At 45.0% G+C, this 18676-nt stretch overlaps 1 protein-coding gene across 6 annotated transcripts in view; it reads left to right on the forward strand.

The window, feature by feature from the left end:
* The window catches only part of LOC310999363 (beta-1,3-galactosyltransferase 1-like), a 107636-nt gene extending 89348 nt beyond the window's left edge, over positions 1–18288 (forward strand). For all 6 annotated transcript variants that reach the window (XM_083989753.1, XM_083989755.1, XM_083989756.1 and 3 more), the window contains one exon: positions 16264–18288. In XM_083989753.1, the coding sequence (XP_083845879.1) occupies positions 16538–17527 (990 nt within the window). In that variant the 5' untranslated portion in view covers positions 16264–16537 and the 3' untranslated portion in view covers positions 17528–18288. The remainder of the gene's footprint in view (positions 1–16263) is intronic.
* The last annotated feature ends 388 nt before the right edge of the window (positions 18289–18676 follow it).

Genomic DNA, 18676 nt, shown 5'->3' on the forward strand with positions numbered 1-18676 from the left:
GCAGTGTGGAGGAATATTACAGGGTTTTTGTGTAGTTTTATGGACCTTTTTGTGTCGCTATTACTAAAGTTTTAATTGGACTGCAAACCCCCCTCCCAGGTCTCCAGATGCACTTATTATAAACTATTCATCAGCATGAGGGTGAGTCAATAATGACTGAATTTCATTTTTTGCTGAACTATTCCTTTAAGAATATCCTATTTTTGTATTCTTCAAGTCAAGTGTGTGAAAGCAACACGGGAGGTTGTGTAGATGTTTTATGTCACTGTCGCCTTTTGTTTTCTTAGCATTAGGAGCCGTAGTGTCCTTTCTCTGAGTCAGCAGCATCAAACTTCGTTCATTCATCATCAGCTGTGTGTCCCGTCCTTTAAACGGCCTGTAAAGACCAAGTGGACTAGATTCACTTTTTAACCGCTCCACTGCTCCTCTCTTTAATCCTCATTAGAGAAACCCTTTAAAGCCGTGTTAAATCATCTAATGGATGTTGTATTTGGATGATTTGAAACTTGACGCCTCAGCATTTGGCTAAATGATGGTGGTGTCTCTGGTATTGATCAGCATAAACCGGCTGCAGATGTATTATAGTTACTTTCTGCTACAGGACGGTAGAAAAATGTAACTTGTGAGCTTTTCTCTTGCCTCATCTTAGTTTTTCTTTCTTTATCTCATTTTTTTTCTTCCCGCCCTCCCTCTACATAACCCGGGCTTCTTCGTCAAAGCCCGGCCTGGAGGTGGAAACTCTTTGAGCAGCTCTCATTAAAGTGTCAATGTCCAGAGATACTGACGCCCAGCTGGAGTTATCCACAACACTTAAACCTGCTCCGATTTCTCCACGGAAGGATTTTAAATATTCAACGGACCTGAAAAAAAAAGGAAAATCAAATCTTTCCTGCTGCTCCAACACAAACAGTGTGAGGTTAATCCACCACTTCTTTGGATGCTCCTCCAGCCAGGGCTGCTGTGTTTGCCAGAGGTTAGAGGGTCGGAGGTTTTGACTGCTGTGTGTGTGTGTAATTGTGTGTGTGTGTGTGTGTGTGTGCATGCTGATGGCGAGGAAGTGTGTGTTCTGAAGCCAAACTGTGTCAGACAGGCTGACAGAACAATGAAAACTAGAGTGTATTTCTGTCAGAGTTCAGGTCGAAGCCAAGCACACATCCACTACTACTGCTATCTGATGTCACTCTCTCTGTCTCTCTCTCTCTACTGTACACACACACACACACACACACATACATGCATATAAACAGATAACACACAAACAGAAATATTGACTCACCTCTGAAGCCGAAGCGTGGCGTAGCTCTGAAAGGTGGAATCGTTTATTCAGCGGGGGCACGCTGAGCGGCGTGGCCTCCGACCGGACGTCACGCTGGCTGCAGATAGCAGCTTCACCTCCGAGGGGCCTGGGGGGGGGGCTGAGGGGGGGGCAGCAGCCAGGCCGCGGGTTATCACACACATCCACACACATCAGACCTGCTAAAGTACCTGCTGTGAGTTTTACAGGATAGAGCGGCTGGTGAGGGAGGGATGGAGGGATGGAGTGCGTTTCTATTAATATTTATCCATCTCCATCCTTTACTCCGTGTACGTCCTCTGGCTGCCGTTTACTGGAATCATTATTTTTTATTTTTAGAGTTTCCATCTCATCATGTGAGATGTAAATGTCATGACGATGAGAGGTACCGTACAGATGTGTCTGTCTAATTCAGATCTAATTGTCTACCAGATGTAGGGAGGAGAGAGGTGTTAAAATGTCACTGTGGGTTATAACACTTATGATTACTCCATGATATATTCAACACTTCTTCTCCTTCTTTTTATCTATGAAATGATTCAGTGATAATCTGCTGTGTGTATTTTACACACGGTTCATCGTGTCACGTCAATGTCAGAAAAACATCAGTTAAAGTTTCATGAATGTCACATGAATATTTGAAGCTGCTCGGTTTTAATGATTCTGTGCGTCAGCAGAGGGAAGTGGGCCGCTGAAGCTTTTATTGTCCTAAATATTCAAAAAACAAGAAAAGAATCAAATCTGATGAAGATGCAATCAAATACCCGTCGCTGCGGAGGCGTCAGAGGATTCAGATTTAATTTTTATTTTTTTTATATTTTATTTCACAAAAATCTGAGAATAATAAAATATATAAATATAATAAAATACTCGCTAAGAGTTGAAAGACTTGATGAGAAGGAACGGACCGTTGTGATGTCATCATAGTGTTAAGTGTAACTCCCTCTACTAAGGGGAAATAAAGTGGAAAACTTAAGGTGTTTCATACGATTACAGAAGTGAAACAGAAACAACCCCAACTGTGATCATCTGTAACACATGTGTGTGTGTCTGTACACACACAGACACACACAGAGGACACACTGCAGACTATGCACTGTCTGTGTGTGTGTGTGTGTGTGTGTGTGTGTGTGTGTCTGTGTGTGTGTGTGTGTGTTCCCAGTGCCCCTCAGCAGGAGGAGTGTTATTTACCGGAAGGAGTGCTGAAGCTGCATGTCCTCATCCTGTGCTACCATCAGCAGCAGTGGCAGGGGTTTGTGTGTCTGTGTGTTTGTGCATGTGCATGTGTGTGTGTGCGTGTGCGTGTGCGTGTGCGTGTGTGTGCAGGGGACAGACTTAAGAGAGGAGGTAATTGCCACAGGACCCTCTTCATCTCTTAGGTTCAACAGAGCAACTAACAAGAGCTCTGCCAGCCCATAAAGGCATGTGAGAGTGTGTGTCTGCGTGTGTTTGTGTGTGTCTGTGTGTGTAAGTGTGTGTTTGTGTGTGTCTGTGTGTGTGTGTGTGTGTGTAGGTGTGCACCTGTGTTTGCATATAAGCCTAAAAAACCAAGAGTACTATTTATTTATACCCAGATCCACAGTGGAGGGCATGTGTGCATGTAGGCACATTAGATAAAAACCTCTGCCTGTGTGTGCCTGTGTGTGTCTGTGTGTGTTTCTGCCTCTGCGCTGTGTGCCACTGTTGCCCGGAGTTACGTGTGTTATCTCGACAGGTGCAGTTGTCTGCGCTCCTGCTATATAATGGGATGTGTTCAGCGCCCGGCCTGTCTGCCAGCGCCGAGATGGTGTTCACGATAACTTCCTCCACCTCTGCAGCTCACACACACACACACACACACACACACACACACACACACACACACACACACACACACACACACACACACACACTAGGGGTTGCACGACTTCAGATTTTTAAAAGTCGACTCTAATGTTATGAAAGTCGAGTCGACGTCGACTAGTCGCTGATGACGTCATTCATATTTTTCCCATCATAAATTACAGGAGGAGGGAAAAGCTTGGCAACAATCTGTAGATTATTCACTGACAGACGCTCATGCACAGAAATGAGTCCACAGAACAGCAGCTTTAGCCTATAAACAACAAGCTGTAAATAAGTTTGTTTTTCTGTAACATGCACTCCTATACAAGTGCAAAAGATAATACTGTAGGTCCGTTAAACAATTAGGGAGGAAAACGACACACAGGCCTCGTCACCATCAAAGTCCTGCTCACTCACAGTTTCACTCACATTTTTTTTCTGGTTGGTTGTTGCTGTTGTTGGTTGTCGTTGTGCGCGACGTAAAGCTGTCGATATGAGCGGAGTTTTTTTTATTTTTTTAAATTGCCGACAGCCCGACACACTGGCCGCGGCAGCGCAGCGCCTCACAGGCGCTTGGCTGGTGTCAGGCAGCAGCTTCTCCTGCTCTCTCCGCTCCGGTCAAACATCGACCCGTCTGTAGGCTACAGGTCTGTCTCTAGCGCTGTGTGTATGGATGTGTGTCCTGTGTGCAGACGCAACTGACAAATATCTAGGCGGACAAGCAAACTTAATCATCATTTATTTTATTTTGAAAATCGACCGGATTCTCTCGCCTTTTCTGTGTCCGACTTCCTGTCTGGTACGCGCTCGTTCCATCCAGCTTGACGGCGCTCGTATTTTTTTCATTCAGCGCACTCAGCTGTTGTTTCAAGCCGCTACTCTTGTAGCCTACTGTTACATGATCAGCAACTAGTCGACGTCAAGCTCAAAACGTCATTGTGGAGCAGTAAAGTCGACTAGTCGATTAGTCGACTAGTCTGTGCAACCCCTAACACACACTGCACTGCATCAGCTCCTTCCAGATGTTTCCCTCTGTAAATGACTATGAATAATGTGTGTGTGTGTTAAAATTGCACGTGTGAGCAGATGTGCGATCCACTTCCTGTTTACACACCTCACCTGCAGTTGTGTGTCTGTGTGTGTGTGATATGAATGCACTCCGTGGCTGCTGCAGGTGGACTCTTATTGGACAGTGATTAAGTGGACGCCAGTGAGATAGCCAGCTGTGTGTCGCCATGGTGACCAGCAGTAGACTTGAGTGACAGCTTTGGGTCAAGAACTTGTCATGACTCATGTGGCTTCACATCCAGCAGCTCCAAGCACTTCTCCATTAAAAATAACACCTGATTGTTTTATACAAGTCTTTTTATATTGTAGAACAACTGATCCTGACAGACTGAACATTAGCACAGGCTGCTGTGTGTTCTGTGATAGCACAGCAGGTACAGTACAACCTCTAAAACCTCTCTGAGATTAAGTAGTTCTGCACCAATATGAATATAGAAACACATTAAAGACGGCATCAAGATGAACAATGAATCAAGATGCTATGGAAATTGGTAAATGTACGTAAATTGCAGGATGAATTTATGATAATCGTAGCGATAGATAGATAGATAGATAGATAGATAGATAGATAGATAGATAGATAGATAGATAGATAGATAGATAGATAGATAGATACAGTTGTTTAATATTGTGTGTGGTGTTTTTAATCATGATATTTATATAAGAATAATAATTAGTTAAAAAAATACTATCAGTCATTTTTTTTTATCAATTACTAGACATTTCAGGCGACCCCATTTGAATTCCAGGCGACCCCACATGGGGTCCCGACCCCAAGGTTGAAAAACACTGCCCTAAACCCTTCAATCATAATGAAGTATTTTCAACTGGAATAAATAGCTATTGCTGTAGCTGTAGCTCAGAAATATATAGAAAGGTATAATATTTGCTGACAGCCAAACTGTTTTCTATTTTCTGTCTGTTGTTATGAAACACACAAAACATTCAATCCACTAATTTCAGCTCAGTGAGAGGAAATAATGCTCAGTGTCCTCAGAGTAGTGACAAGGGTGTACTTAAAAAAAAGTGATATTATTTTTGACTAAGTGCTGCTGAAATTACCCAGTTGTGTTCAGACAGGGAGGTGGGGGGATGGAGGGGGGTGATGGAGGGGAGTGGTGGGGGGGCATCACTCATCTCAATCCTGGTCCTCGCCCATCCAGATCTGAAGGGCCTCTCCTTCTGACTGGCGGTCGCCTCGGTTTTGGAGTGAAACTCTTCATGTGAACAACGTGATTCACATGCAGCTCCATCGGCTCCTAAGTGGCCTGGCGGATTGGGGCTTGTTTTGTTTTTTTTGTTTTTTTTTGTTCCCATAGAAACTGCTGCCACCATATGGACAGAGGAGCACGGTGGGAGAAAGGTGATCACTCAGAGGTGTCGATCTGGATATTTCAGCTGTGAGGGAATGTGTCTGCCTGTCGTCAGGTTTCACTCTGTGGTTTTAGATGTGCGTAGACTTCCTCTGGAGATTTTCTCTCACGCAATATTATGGAAGTGTGACGCATTGTTTTGCTGATGGATGTAAGAAAGGGGAAATAACATTAGAGCGAGACACGCTGAGGGACTCTCCAGAGTGGGATCAATAGCTGACAAGTTACAGGCTCATCACAGTCTCACAACAGCAGCTGGTGCTTTTAGTGTCCAAGATGCTTGTGGACACTTTTGCAGGTTTAAGGTCAATGTTGAAGTGGAAGAGAGAGCACAGGAAGGAGAGAGGGGGGGGTCAAAGAGACGGACTTGAAAGGTTGCTGTTACATTGTGTGTATACACTGCAGGCTGCTGCTGTATCGATCGTCTCCTCGGTTTGTTTCTCAGTCTCACACAAAGGTTCCTCTGAGAGGAGAGGACACGTCATGTACAGGAGCAGATGCTTCTGAATATGAAGTCTGTGATTCCTAAATGCATCACTTTAATTCTGCTGCCAGGTATTGTCGTTTCAAAATGACAACCCTGAACCCTAACCTGTAAAATCACAAACAGGAAGCAGCTCATGCTCAGTAAAGCTTTTAATTCATTATCCATGTAGCTGGACGTCCTATAGGAGCCCGTCAGTAAGAGTGTTTACGTCACCGTTTCCTGTGATCTCACTTTCTGTTTGTAGGCTACGTACCGACTTAAAAGACCGGAGTTCTCCAAACTAAAATGGGTCCAGTGGTGTTCCCAGAAGTCTCAGATGTAGGCGTTGGATTGCGGACAACTCAAATGTTAGTAGTCTGGATGTAGCCTCGCCCTCGGTGCAAGGCCACAGTGTTCACCAACTGTCCCCTTTCAGAGCAACTTCATCCACGTCTCAACACTCCCTGTGATAAAACCAGAACTAAATATCTTATCACATGGCCTCGTTTGTGTCTGTTTTGCCGTGTGAGAAAATGAGAAAGTTAGAGAACCACTGGAACTGATGACATGAGGAGAATAAAACTCAACCTCTTTTCTAAATATGAAGGTTTTTTCCCAGCCTTTAAAACAGAAACTCTAGTGTTTTTATCAGTCGTAGCTCCCAGACTGTGGTGAATGGCACAACATGGATAGACAGCGACACCTCCGCTCTGTTTAATCTCATGGAACCAAATCACATTGCACAATATGAATAAGAAGAGAACGTATCTAAAAGGGTTAAAAAATTAAAATAGTTCATTAATTGTAATGGAGGTAAAAGTCTGATATGATTATGATTATTGGTTTGATGTAGAGGAGGCAGCACAGAGCCGTGAACATGATGCACTACTGTATAAACTCCACTTATATATCTAACTTCATTTAATCAAACCGTGTAAAACTTCTAACTCCCTCTGATGAATTTGCTTATTCAGCGTTAAAGTCTCATCCTTTTACTACTTTTAATGTCTGGTCTAGTTGATTTGTGTTGACAGAGTCCAGCAGCCCCCATGAGGAGACTTTAACTCTAACACCAGGTTTCTTGCTGAGCTGTTTTCTAATGCACCAGCTTTTAAAATGTGCCCAGAGCAGCGGGGCCGCGTGTCGGAGGCTCTGTGAGCCGTGTCATCGCTCCAACATGCAGGAGGGGGTCCACCTGGAGTAAAACAAATGGCCTATTATATCTGGTCATTAGACCCTTGTTATGACTTTTGGACATTTAGTTTAACACGTCGTTGAACAAGGCTTCAGTTTGCTCTGCAGTGCATGGAAGCATGATTCATTATTATGATGTTATTTTTTATTTTGAATCAACACAGCAACCAAAAACCAAAGGTAGTTGATTAAATAGCACATTTTACACACAGTGGTCGTTTAGGGATGAAATTGGAAAAGCTGAATGAACAAATGATTTGGACGTCAGAAGGTTTGTCTGTGATGACTGATTCAGTGATGAAGAATGGCTGTGATTGGTTCATATTTCATTGATTTGATAAAAACTCTGGCTGGTGCATTTTTTAAATATGTTATATAAACTATATAAGCAGATCTGAGTCAACTCTGTGATCACTCATTACCCAGATGAGGATGAACGCTGTAGATCAATAGTCTCCTTCCTCTAGCAACATTTAGAGATGATAAATAGTTGATGCTGTAAATGATTTTATGTGACTGATTCTGAAATGTCTTCATCTTAAAACTCTGGCATATTCAGTCATTAAGCTGTGGACAGTGTGTCAATAGTGTAATGATAATATATCTCCACTCAAAACCAGGTATTTAAGGATGTAAATACCATTAGATAAAATCAAAATGAATATAGAATAAGATGATTAATTAAGTAGGAAGATGTGAATATCAACAACATGCTAATTAAAGCTGTCGTTTTATGGAGGACCTGCCTTCACGCTGTTGATTCCTGTGACCATGCAGACAGATAGACATCCCAGTGATGCGTTCAAGTTCAAGTGCATGGAGGAAATTACAGCTCCACAACATGGTTACACAATACCAGGCAGCAGTTTTTGTAATTCCTACGTCACTCCTGAGCATGACTAACTAACTAACCAACCACTGAAGCTTCCTGCTGCAGTGTCTGAAAGCCCGGGCCGCCCGGCAGCTCTCAGGTGTGTGTGTGTGTGTGTGTCTGCTGCTGAAGTGCTGAGAGTGTGTGCTCAGCAAAACTGTGCCCTGGATAATGTAAAAGTTTTAAAAAAAAAAAGAAGAAGAAAAAAAGGCGAGGCAAGGTGGCGGATGGTTGGATGGATGGTTGGTTGGCCGGTGAAGCTCTCCTGTGACTCCAGCTGATAGATTTCATCCCAGCTCTAAAACTCTGACCTCTGCAGCTGGATCAGTGAAGGTTATTACCACCTCATTCTCCCTATCAGTCCTAACTGCTCTCAGCTTCACCTCCCTGCAGGAAAAACCTGAGTGGAAACACCCCGAGTCGTTTCTGGGATGTCAACCGTTTGTCCTCAGCAGCTGCTACTGTATCACATTGTCTAGTAGTAAAAAACCATAATTCCAGTTTCCTCTCGGAGCACCGTCCCTCATGCTTACCCCAGTGCAGCACCCAGCTTGAATATGGCATCACTGCAGTATGAGCCGGTCGGACAGTGAAATGTATTACCTGCATGAATCAGGTTGTCATTTGCAATTTATGAGGCGGCTGCGCGTCGAGAGCACGGGGTCCGTCCAGGCTGAGCAGGCTGAGCACGTTCTCCTGGTTTCTCATAGAGGTCCACCACAAAGACAAAAACAAACCAGATGCACCTGCACTCGTCCATGATCTTTCTTTATGCGAAAAGCACTGATTGTGTAATGATGACAAGACAGCTGTTGTGCCTCTGTGGTGCATAAATCTCAGCTTGATCTAAGCCAAAGGAGCAGCAGCAGCAGCAGCAGCAGCACAACAGCAACAACAAATGGAAGTATTGTTCTCAAGTTGAGGAAACTAAACTGGCTTTAAGCAAGTTTTCACTTTCAGAATCATGGCGTCCTCGGAGGCGAGCTCGAGCGAATTAAAACAAACACACAGAAATTTTCTGCAAGCGCTGCTTGGCCGCAGACTGATATGCCCCAGCACAGTTTGGGCTCAAGTCAGCACTGAAGTGGGGATGGAGCATCAGGCTTCTGTAAAGCCGCCAAATCTGTTGGCTGCTATTGATATCCCATTTCCTCTGTCACTCCTAAGCTGCTTTGCATTCAGAGGTTTTGCACTAAGCCCAGAGTGTCCAGCCTGTGGCCTGTAATACTGACTATACGGCCGCGCCGCTGCACAACAATCATCCAGCCTTTTATTATCCAGGAAACAAAAGCATATAGCCGGTGCCTCGCTGGGAGCCGTTCAGCTCTGACATGTCAATTGTGTTTCTTTGTTATTAGGTGGGATACGAACCAATTTGGCCATTGCCTTTTAATTCCTCACGCATTAATTCCCCTTTTGAATGTTTAGAAGCCGGCATAATGGGTTTTAGACTTGGCAGAAGATTGGAGGAAAAGAGGATCAAACACTGAACAGGAGACAGTGTTTCTTTTTCTCTCCACAGCTGACAGTTTAGAAACCTCCTGTTGAGCTTATCGCATATTCAGCAGCGAGCGCTGGAGATAAGGTGGCGAGCTGTGGGCAGCAGAGAGCGGATGTCAGCGTGAGGTCTGCTCCCAGTGTTGGATGTGTTTAATTTATTTTTTTTCCCGAATCAGATGCTTCAGATTCATGAGGAACGGCTCCGTTCTCAAAAAGCAGCAGCATCGCTACTTTGAGACAGAGCTGAAGTGTGTTTGTGTGTGACTGAGGGCGGGGCGGGGCAGATCGACCCTAAAAACATCAATACAATCGACACTAGATGTCTCATCTGTAGTGTCAATATGATCAATACCAGGCTCTCTCACTGAGTCACGGTTTGCAGTAAGACTGTGGACAAAACTGTTGCTGCAGTCCAATTCTAAATACTGCAGCATGTTGTCCACTTCCATCCATCTCCATCTCCTGGTTGGAGGAGACGCTTGTAGCTGCAGCTCAAAACAGCTGTAAAGGTAACAAACCTACTCCTAAAACTATAGGGATTATGGCAATGGGCCAGTTTGCCAAAATGTTGAACTATCCCTTTAACATTTGATGCTTTTAGGTCAGATTTATTTCCTGTTTTATTTTGAAACATCTTCCCTTGTCTTTTATTTGTCCTGTTCCCCTCCAGCTTGAGCCTACTGTATAATAAACACAGCAGCTGTACCGGCGTAGCGATGTAGCCTAATCTAGGTTTCAGATGCTTCAAATAATGGCTACCCTTCAAATATTGCAAATCATTTAATAGATGTAGCCAGATGTCCCTATACAGGTTTTAATAATCACATATATCCGTGTCAATATTAGCGATTGACAATGAACTGGCTGTGCGACAGTATCACACACACTTAGAGTCACAGTGGCAATTATGTTTTGTCTTCTGGTCCATTTTTCTCCAGCGTGAGACACAAAAAAAGTAATTATATCATTTCCCCATTAGTCGCCAAATTGTTTTTGTTGCTGCTGTGTTATTGTGTGTGTTGTGTGTTGTGTGTGTGTGACATTCACAGGTCACCATGGCTCTCAGATGTTATTACCACATCATAACGCTGCGGCCGCCGCGTGCAGAATTTGCCAACAACAGCAACAACAGCAAACGTTATGACAGCTCTGCTTTAAACAGCTGTCAAGAGACGGACGCCGCTTCCTTGTTTTTCATCTGCCAATCACGGGCTGTGTAATATCTGAAGCAGGCAGCGTGACTGTCGGATGTCACCCCGGCGCTCGGGATATGATTTATTTACCCACCTAGCAGACGTGTTTGCCCTCTGAGCTCATCTCTCATACGCGCAACTCCATCCAACACTATACATATTACATTCTATTAAACCACCGCGGTGCAGCCTGTGTTTTCCTCTCCCCCCACATACACACACACACACACACACACTCCGAGCAAGGTCACGCTAATGACTGCAATCAATTATGTGGGGCGACATTAAACGAGACTCAAACTCCCATCTCTCTGTAGCCTCTGAGCTTTTTTCCCTTTGGCCTTCAGTGGTCACTTGATTTTAAAGAAAACACCGTTGCTGTCACCACCCCAGGCGGGAAACGCTACAGTATATAACCTATTACATTAATGTGTGATGACATGGTGTTTTTATATACAGTATATATATATATATACTTTAGCTCCTAAAGCAACTCATCAATTTGGCACAAAATACAATTAAATGTAATGGATACGCTGTAGTTATTAAAAAGCTGTTATTCTCTATTGATTAATTGGTTGATAATGCCGTCAGCATTAGCAGGAGCAGCAGTGAAAACCATTAACATTTTAATATATTTTTAAATGGTCTTGAGCTTAGAGACTAAAAAAATTTTATAGCAGAAGACTGGAGTCTTGGATTGGAGGTAACTCCTGAGTCTCTCTTCTGATTGGCTGAGTGTTTTTCTAAGTGATTTAATTGAAATATTGCAGATTTCAGGTAAATAAATGCTGCTTTGTTGTGACATCACAAAGTCACAGGAAGTTCTAACGGCTGGTTTTTGACTGAGGCTTTGATACTTTCACAGTATTAAAGCAGAAGTAAGCGATCCGGTCATTTTGGCTAATGCTGCGTTCCAGGCAGGCTTTTGAAACCGTAAATTACAGCTTCAAGTCACGACTTAAGACTTTGTAGCGTTTCAGGCAACCCACTCGTGTTTTTCCGACCTGTTTTACCTGTGAAAGTCACTATAACGGCCACTCGTAACTTCCGACCCGTGAACTCGTACCAGATCGAACTGGTACGACTTCACAGGTCGGAGAAACACGAGTTACGGGTTGCCTTGAACGCACCATAACTTCTTGTCAGCCGATGGAGTTAGCAGCTCCTGCCCTCGTCATGGATCTATTGGTCCTCGTCCCTACATCACCACATTCACGCGCATCCCTTGGCTGCACACACAGCCCTGCATGCCGTTCTCTCTCCTCATTGGATAAAACTTGTAGGATACGAGAGAAGTTTTCTCCTCGGCTCAGAGCAGACCAGAGTGACTGACAGACCCGTGTTTCGGTCCAAACACTCTATGTAAGTGATTGCTGTGGGAAGATATAACTATTTAAGACTTATATTAACACAAAAATATCGCTTACTTCTGCTTTAATATAAAACCTAGAGGTTTAGATACCATACATCTGTTATATTATACAATATGGGACCTTTATTTATACCTTCCCTTTCTATACCGTTGTGTTGATGTGTCTCCATATTTGATCCTTCCTTTGAGAGTTGCTGTGACAGCTGCTACTACTTTTCCACGTCCCCTAAGCTTCTTTTTAATGAACACCGTATAGAAAATAAGCAGGTAAAGCTGACAAGCCTCTCAGTTTAAGCTGGCACTGATCAGCAGAAGATTATATCAGCAACAATAATTCGGTAACTATTAAGAGACTCGTTACTGGACGAGTGTGCACTCAGCCAAAGATTTGCTAATGAGGGGAAATGAAATATCATAGTTTGTGTTGTCTTGTAGTTTTAGATGAATTTCTGTAGTGTAAAGTCTGAGAGACTTGATCCATGCTGTGAGCTCATTGGCTGTTCTTCATTGGTGCCACTTTGTATTTGCAGGAAATAGCTGGTGTCCACTTCATTTGCAGATAAGAAGTGCAGGTTGTGAAAACAATATGAAAGATTTAAATAGATTATGATTTGATGAAATGCTAATTTAGTTCCCAACTTGAGGCCCCGGCTGCTCCGATTCTTTTTGATTTATTCCTACTGGTTCATAATTCTTCCAACAAGGCGTAATGGACTGTAATGAAAAATGCCCCCTCGCTAAGCCCAAGGTGATGACTTCAATAACAGTAATATAACACTGACACCACGTGCAGATAAATCCACACGTCAGTGAATTCTGGAGAAAAACAAATCGCCTTAAACGACAAATCATTCATGAGTTGTTGTGTTTGGAGTAGATATCCTGTCAATGCATCGATTGATTGATTGATTGATTGATTAATTGATGGGAGCGAGGAGTGTTTTGATTAAAACTCTCCCCTGTTGAAGAGCTGTGCAGATGTTTTATCACTCTACCAAAGTATTTTCGTCCTCCACACAAAGGTAATGGTGGTATGGAGTCTGGGAGTGAGTGTGAGGCATAATGAAGCGGCAGAGCTCTGTATGTGGCGGCTAAATTGACTTCCCTGTTGGGGGAGAGGAGGGGGGGGGCACACATTCAAAACACTTTAGCACTTAATGCCGGCGTACAGCAGACTGACAGCACGGCTCCCCCACTGCTTACCATCAGTTTCTCTCTCCCCCTATAGGCCTGTCAATGTGCTGTCATGACAACCAGCTCAGATCAGCAGATGATTAGCAACATGCTCTGTGAATGGGTATGAATAATAACCCTAATTATTATACTTTTTTTTAAATACATTTTTTTTATAGGAATAATATCCATTTTTCCTTTAGTGTTGTATTTTTGAGTTATTCCGTTTCTATTTCCCTGCTGAACTACGCTCATTTACAAGCTGCCTGTTTATCAGAGTGGTGGTGATCTTCTTGACTCAGAAAGTTATAGTTCACTTATTGATAGAAATATATAAATATACATGAAATGCAGTAGGAAACAAGACAGTTATATAGATTAGAGGGGTCAACTTTTACCACATTTTTTCCCTGAAATTCCTCGCCATTGGTAGTAATTTGAACATACATTGACGTTATTCAGTGTCAGAACAAATATTTGTGTATTTCTGGTGTTTGTTTCAAAAATCTGTCCAATGGGGGGGTCGGTGGTCTAATTTGTGTCAAATTTGTGTTAAAAAAGTTTGAGAACCACTGGATTAGAGCACACATCTGCACAAGTATCTGTCATGGACAAAATGGTACGGGAGAGAAAACCAGGCTTAAATACAAGCTTTTTATTCTGTTGTTTTCTTTTTTACACCCTTCTCTGAAATCACAATCACCAGCTCGTTCATATCTGATATATTCTCATTTTGCTTGAAGGCACGGTTAATGAAAATCAAAGTTATTTTAGTTTTCATTCATTAGCTTTTATTCCTATTTCGTTTTATTTTAATTGAGAAAATTGGCAGTATGCTGCCTGTTCAAATTCATATTTCTGATTAAAACAGTGTCAGTTTTCATCTGTTATGGGGCATACTTTGTGTTTTACATTTTGGCCCCTCGTGTGATTGAGTGTTAGACCGCTTTAACCTTTCATAGCCTTATCTCGCACTCAAAAAATCTCGCTCCAGGTCACCGTGAGCTCTGTTTTGGTCGTGCTTTATAACTTTCCACCTTTCACTTGATATCACTGAATACCTCCCACTGTAGGAACTACACTACACTCCACCACATCAGTCACTATGATCTCCTGTCCTGATATTCTGTTGGAAGTGAAACATATTCAGCACACGACCTCCACAGAGTGCTAATGTAATTCAAAGTGGCACGACGACTGCATGAAACGAAACAGCCCGTCTTTCAATTTGCTCCTAGGGGGGGGGGCAGCGGGAGAAGTGAGGTCATGGGATTTTTGTGAGGATATCAGTTATTTCTGAGAGGGCAACCTACTGCAGGGGGGAAAAAAACAAGCAGGAAGAGAGGAAGGAAGGCAACTGAGGTCAAGGAGAGGAGGTGAAGATGATGATTTAGTGATTCTGTGGCAGAGCGAGGGGAGGAGGGGAAGATGGAGTGGATTTGGAGAGTCTGATTTTGTTGTTGTTGTAGTGTTGTGGCGAGTTAGAGGAAGGAGAGAGTAAAGGTAGTTTGGGGTTACGTAAAGACAGAATAAACAAGTGCGGTGGAAACTTGAAATGAGACAACAAAGAGGATAGAGAGACAAAGACAAAGACAAAGACAGAGGCAGAGGACGGGCGGGCGGGCGGGAGGTAGTGAGACATATAAAGATGGATCAAGCACCCAGTGGAGTGGAGAAGCAGAGAGTGATTGAGAGGACGGAGAGGGAGGAGGTGTGGAAAAGCAGCCATGATGAGATGGATTCTACTGGACCGTGAGATTGATGACTCTGCTTCAGAAAGAGAGGGAAGAGATAGTGGGATCAGGGGAGGAGGAGGAGAGAGAAAAGAAAAGTCCTGATGAAAAGAAACCGTGGCGCCCCGCAAGACACGACGAAAGACAAAAAAAAGAAAAGAAACTGGAGTCTGATAAAAAGAATGAGGCGGTTTTATCTCAACCCTTCCATCTTAAAACACAGCGCAAGCAGCATCTTTGCACATTTCAGTATCTCTAATAGGATCTGTAGCACTTTTCTATTTTTTTTTGTTCATGATCAGTTATGCATGGTGGAAAAAAAAAAAAAGAAAAAGTATCTCCCTCTCCAGAATAAAAGCAGAGCTGCTGCCACATCAAAAGAGATTATGTCTGTAGCAAAGAAACGTCTGTTTGAAAAGAAGGATTAGATTTAGTTTAGGCTTTCAAACACCCTCCGAAAAAAAAAGCAAAAAAAAAAAAGCTGTGAATTAGTTATCCATCACTGGCTTTGAATGCAAAATGACATTTAAATCGTGGGGAAAGCGTGCAGCATGGGGCTGTGATAAATGCACAGGTTTGTGATCATGCGCCATATTTAGAGCTTAAATTCGACCCCTCACGGTCTGTTGGTGTGACCAATTAGAGCCGCCGCCCGCCGCCGCTGTGGAAGTTGCTGAGTCGGGCTCCACCACGTCCAGCCTAACGAAGGAGAAGCTCATTACTGAGTAAAATCTGTAACAATCCGCATGCTCTGTTTGACAATGAGGTATAGAGGAGAGGAGGAGAGGATGAGAGGAAGAGGATATTAATCTTTTCCCATGAGAACGTTTTAGTTTCACCTTCTCTGCCTTGATCCTCTCCCCCCCCCCTCCCTCCCCTCCCTCTCTCACCTCCTCCTCCTCCTCGGGCTGGCAGAGAGGCTGTGATTCGCCAGCCTGTGTCTGGTCCGGAGGGGAATAGATGGAGATAAACAGCATTTGCAAACAGAAAGTGGTCGGACTCAGAGTTGCAGGCGCCATCAGTGGGTTATTTGCCCCCCCTCGGTCTTATCACAGGCAGTGATGGAGCGACCACCTGCCTCACCTGATGTAACCGGCTGTAATCAATAAGGAATACATAACAATGTCTTTTTTTTTCATTCATCTCTATGTGGTGCTGTGGTTGTGACCGGCGTGGCCTCTGTCTCTCTGTCTTTCCAGATGCGGTTGCCGGGCGCTGAGCGAGTTCCTGCGAGCTGCGATGGGACCGGGTGAGGTCAGAGACACGATCAGACACCTCCACTGTGCCGCCGTCCACTCACGACACCGACACTGACCACTGAGGCCAAGTCCGTGTTGGAATCTGAAATTAATGCCAGCCGAGTTGCGGAGGCAGCCTCAAGCTGCGCCGCTGCATCTGAGACCCCCGATGGAGGCGCGGCCCGAGCGCGTCCCCCCCCGTCGCCCCTGGTAACGACCAGCCAAATGACCAGCGATGCCTTCTAAGGTCTCCTGCTTGTACCTGCTGACGGTGGTTTGCTGGGCCAGCGCTCTGTGGTACCTGAGCGTGTCCCGCCCCTCCACCTCCTACGTGGGGCAGCTGACCATCCCCGTCCGCCGGCAGTCCAAGGCCAACCAGAACAATGCCACCTTCAGCAACATCCGCACGCGCGCGCTCAACCCGCACGACTTCGGCTACCTCATCAACGAGGCCAAGAAGTGCGAGGCCGAGCCGCCGTTCCTCGTCATCCTGATCAGCACCACGCACAAGGAGTTCGACGCCCGCCAGGCCATCAGGGAGACGTGGGGCGACGAGAGCACGTTCCCGGACGTGCGCGTGGTGACGCTCTTCCTGCTGGGCCGCAGCACCGACCCCGTCCTCAACCAGATGGTGGAGCAGGAGAGCCAGATCTTCCACGACGTGGTGGTGGAGGACTTCGTCGACTCGTACCACAACCTGACCCTGAAGACGCTGATGGGGATGCGCTGGGTGGCCACCTACTGCCCCAAGGCGCAGTACGTCCTCAAGACGGACAGCGACATCTTCGTCAACATGGAGAACCTCCTCTTCAACCTCCTGAAGCCCACCACCAAGCCCAGGAGGAGGTACTTCACCGGCTACGTCATCAACGGCGGGCCGATCAGGGACATGCGCAGCAAGTGGTACATGCCCCGGGATCTGTACCCGGACAGCAAGTACCCGCCCTTCTGCTCCGGCACCGGCTACGTCTTCTCGGCGGACGTGGCCGAGCTCATATACAAGACGTCGCTGCACACCCGGCTGCTGCACCTGGAGGACGTCTACGTGGGCGTGTGCCTCCGCAAGCTGGGCATCCACCCCTTCCAGAACAGCGGCTTCAACCACTGGAAGATGGCGTACAGCCTCTGCCGCTACCGCCGCGTGGTCACCGTGCACCAGATCTCCCCCGAGGAGATGCACCGCATCTGGAACGACATGACCAGCAAGAAGCACCTGAAGTGTTAGCAGGACCGAGCTTGTGTTAGCGCCGAGCCGACGGGAGCGTATTCCTGCTGCTGACCTCTGTGCCAGGAGTCTCTGTAGTGCAAAAAGGCCAAAGCAAACTTCTCTGTACTGTTCTGTCCTCTCTCTCTTCAAGGTGTTTTTCAGCGCTGCTCTCAGCGGCGCCGTGGTTTTTATAGGAAGCGTAGAGGCCTGTGTTCTCGACACAAACTGTCCGCAGCCACTGAATACGCAAAATGTCAACGCGCTCAGACGTTTCGCCTCTGGAGTCGAGCTACAAATCTGAATGTTCCTCATGTATTTTCAGTTGTTGTGCTTTTCTGGACAAGTCGTTAGCGTTGGATGTACAGTACCGTCATCTGTCGTCATCACGCGGACCGTAAAAGGAACTGATGTGTATCAACGACAGGAAAAGCTGTGGATGTGGATTATCGATGAGCGGACTTTGCGTGATTCCTTTCAAGAAGATTCCAAACAAGACGTATTTTCTTACAACAGATCCTTTGCAAACTTTTTTTTCTTCAGACGGCGTGGAGGTTATCGGCTGCTTCGCATTCCCAAGTGAATGTTAATTCTGTTAATGTGTAATGTGCGGTTATTTGTCTCAGGCAGTGCTGTGAGCAGGCTGCACACCATTATATTTTCTATTACTTGAAAATAAAAGAGATCAAATGTAATGTAGGAGCAATGAAAGACGGATATTACACTTTTGAGCGCTTTCTTCTTTTCAATTACTTGAGATTAAATAAACAGCTTTTATAAGACTTTATATTGCATTTATTACATGAAATAATATCAGAGGTTCTTCTTCCCTCGCAGGGTTTCATCCTGAAGTGTTTCACCATGTTGTTAAACACGAGCAGCAGAAACCACAGTGTTTCATTAACGCTGCTGTTCCGAACAGCAGCTGTGCTCGGTTTGAAGTCCCAGCTCTCGGCGCGTCACCGACGGCACAGCGCCACTGAAACCGCCGTGCGGAGCTGGAAACAGCATGTTCTGTTTCCCAGCCAGGTGTTGATGCGAGTGCATAAGTGGCGAGCAGACCACGACGTGTGATCTCATCCAGCGTGGCATCTGGGTGACTGGCAGCTGAGTGGCTGTTTTTAGCCGCAATGTCTTTAACAAGGCGCGTTAGAGAGGTGAACGCATTTT

The sequence above is a fragment of the Trachurus trachurus genome (assembly GCF_905171665.1).
Source record: "Trachurus trachurus genome assembly, chromosome: 2".
Classification (NCBI taxonomy): Eukaryota; Metazoa; Chordata; class Actinopteri; order Carangiformes; family Carangidae; genus Trachurus; species Trachurus trachurus.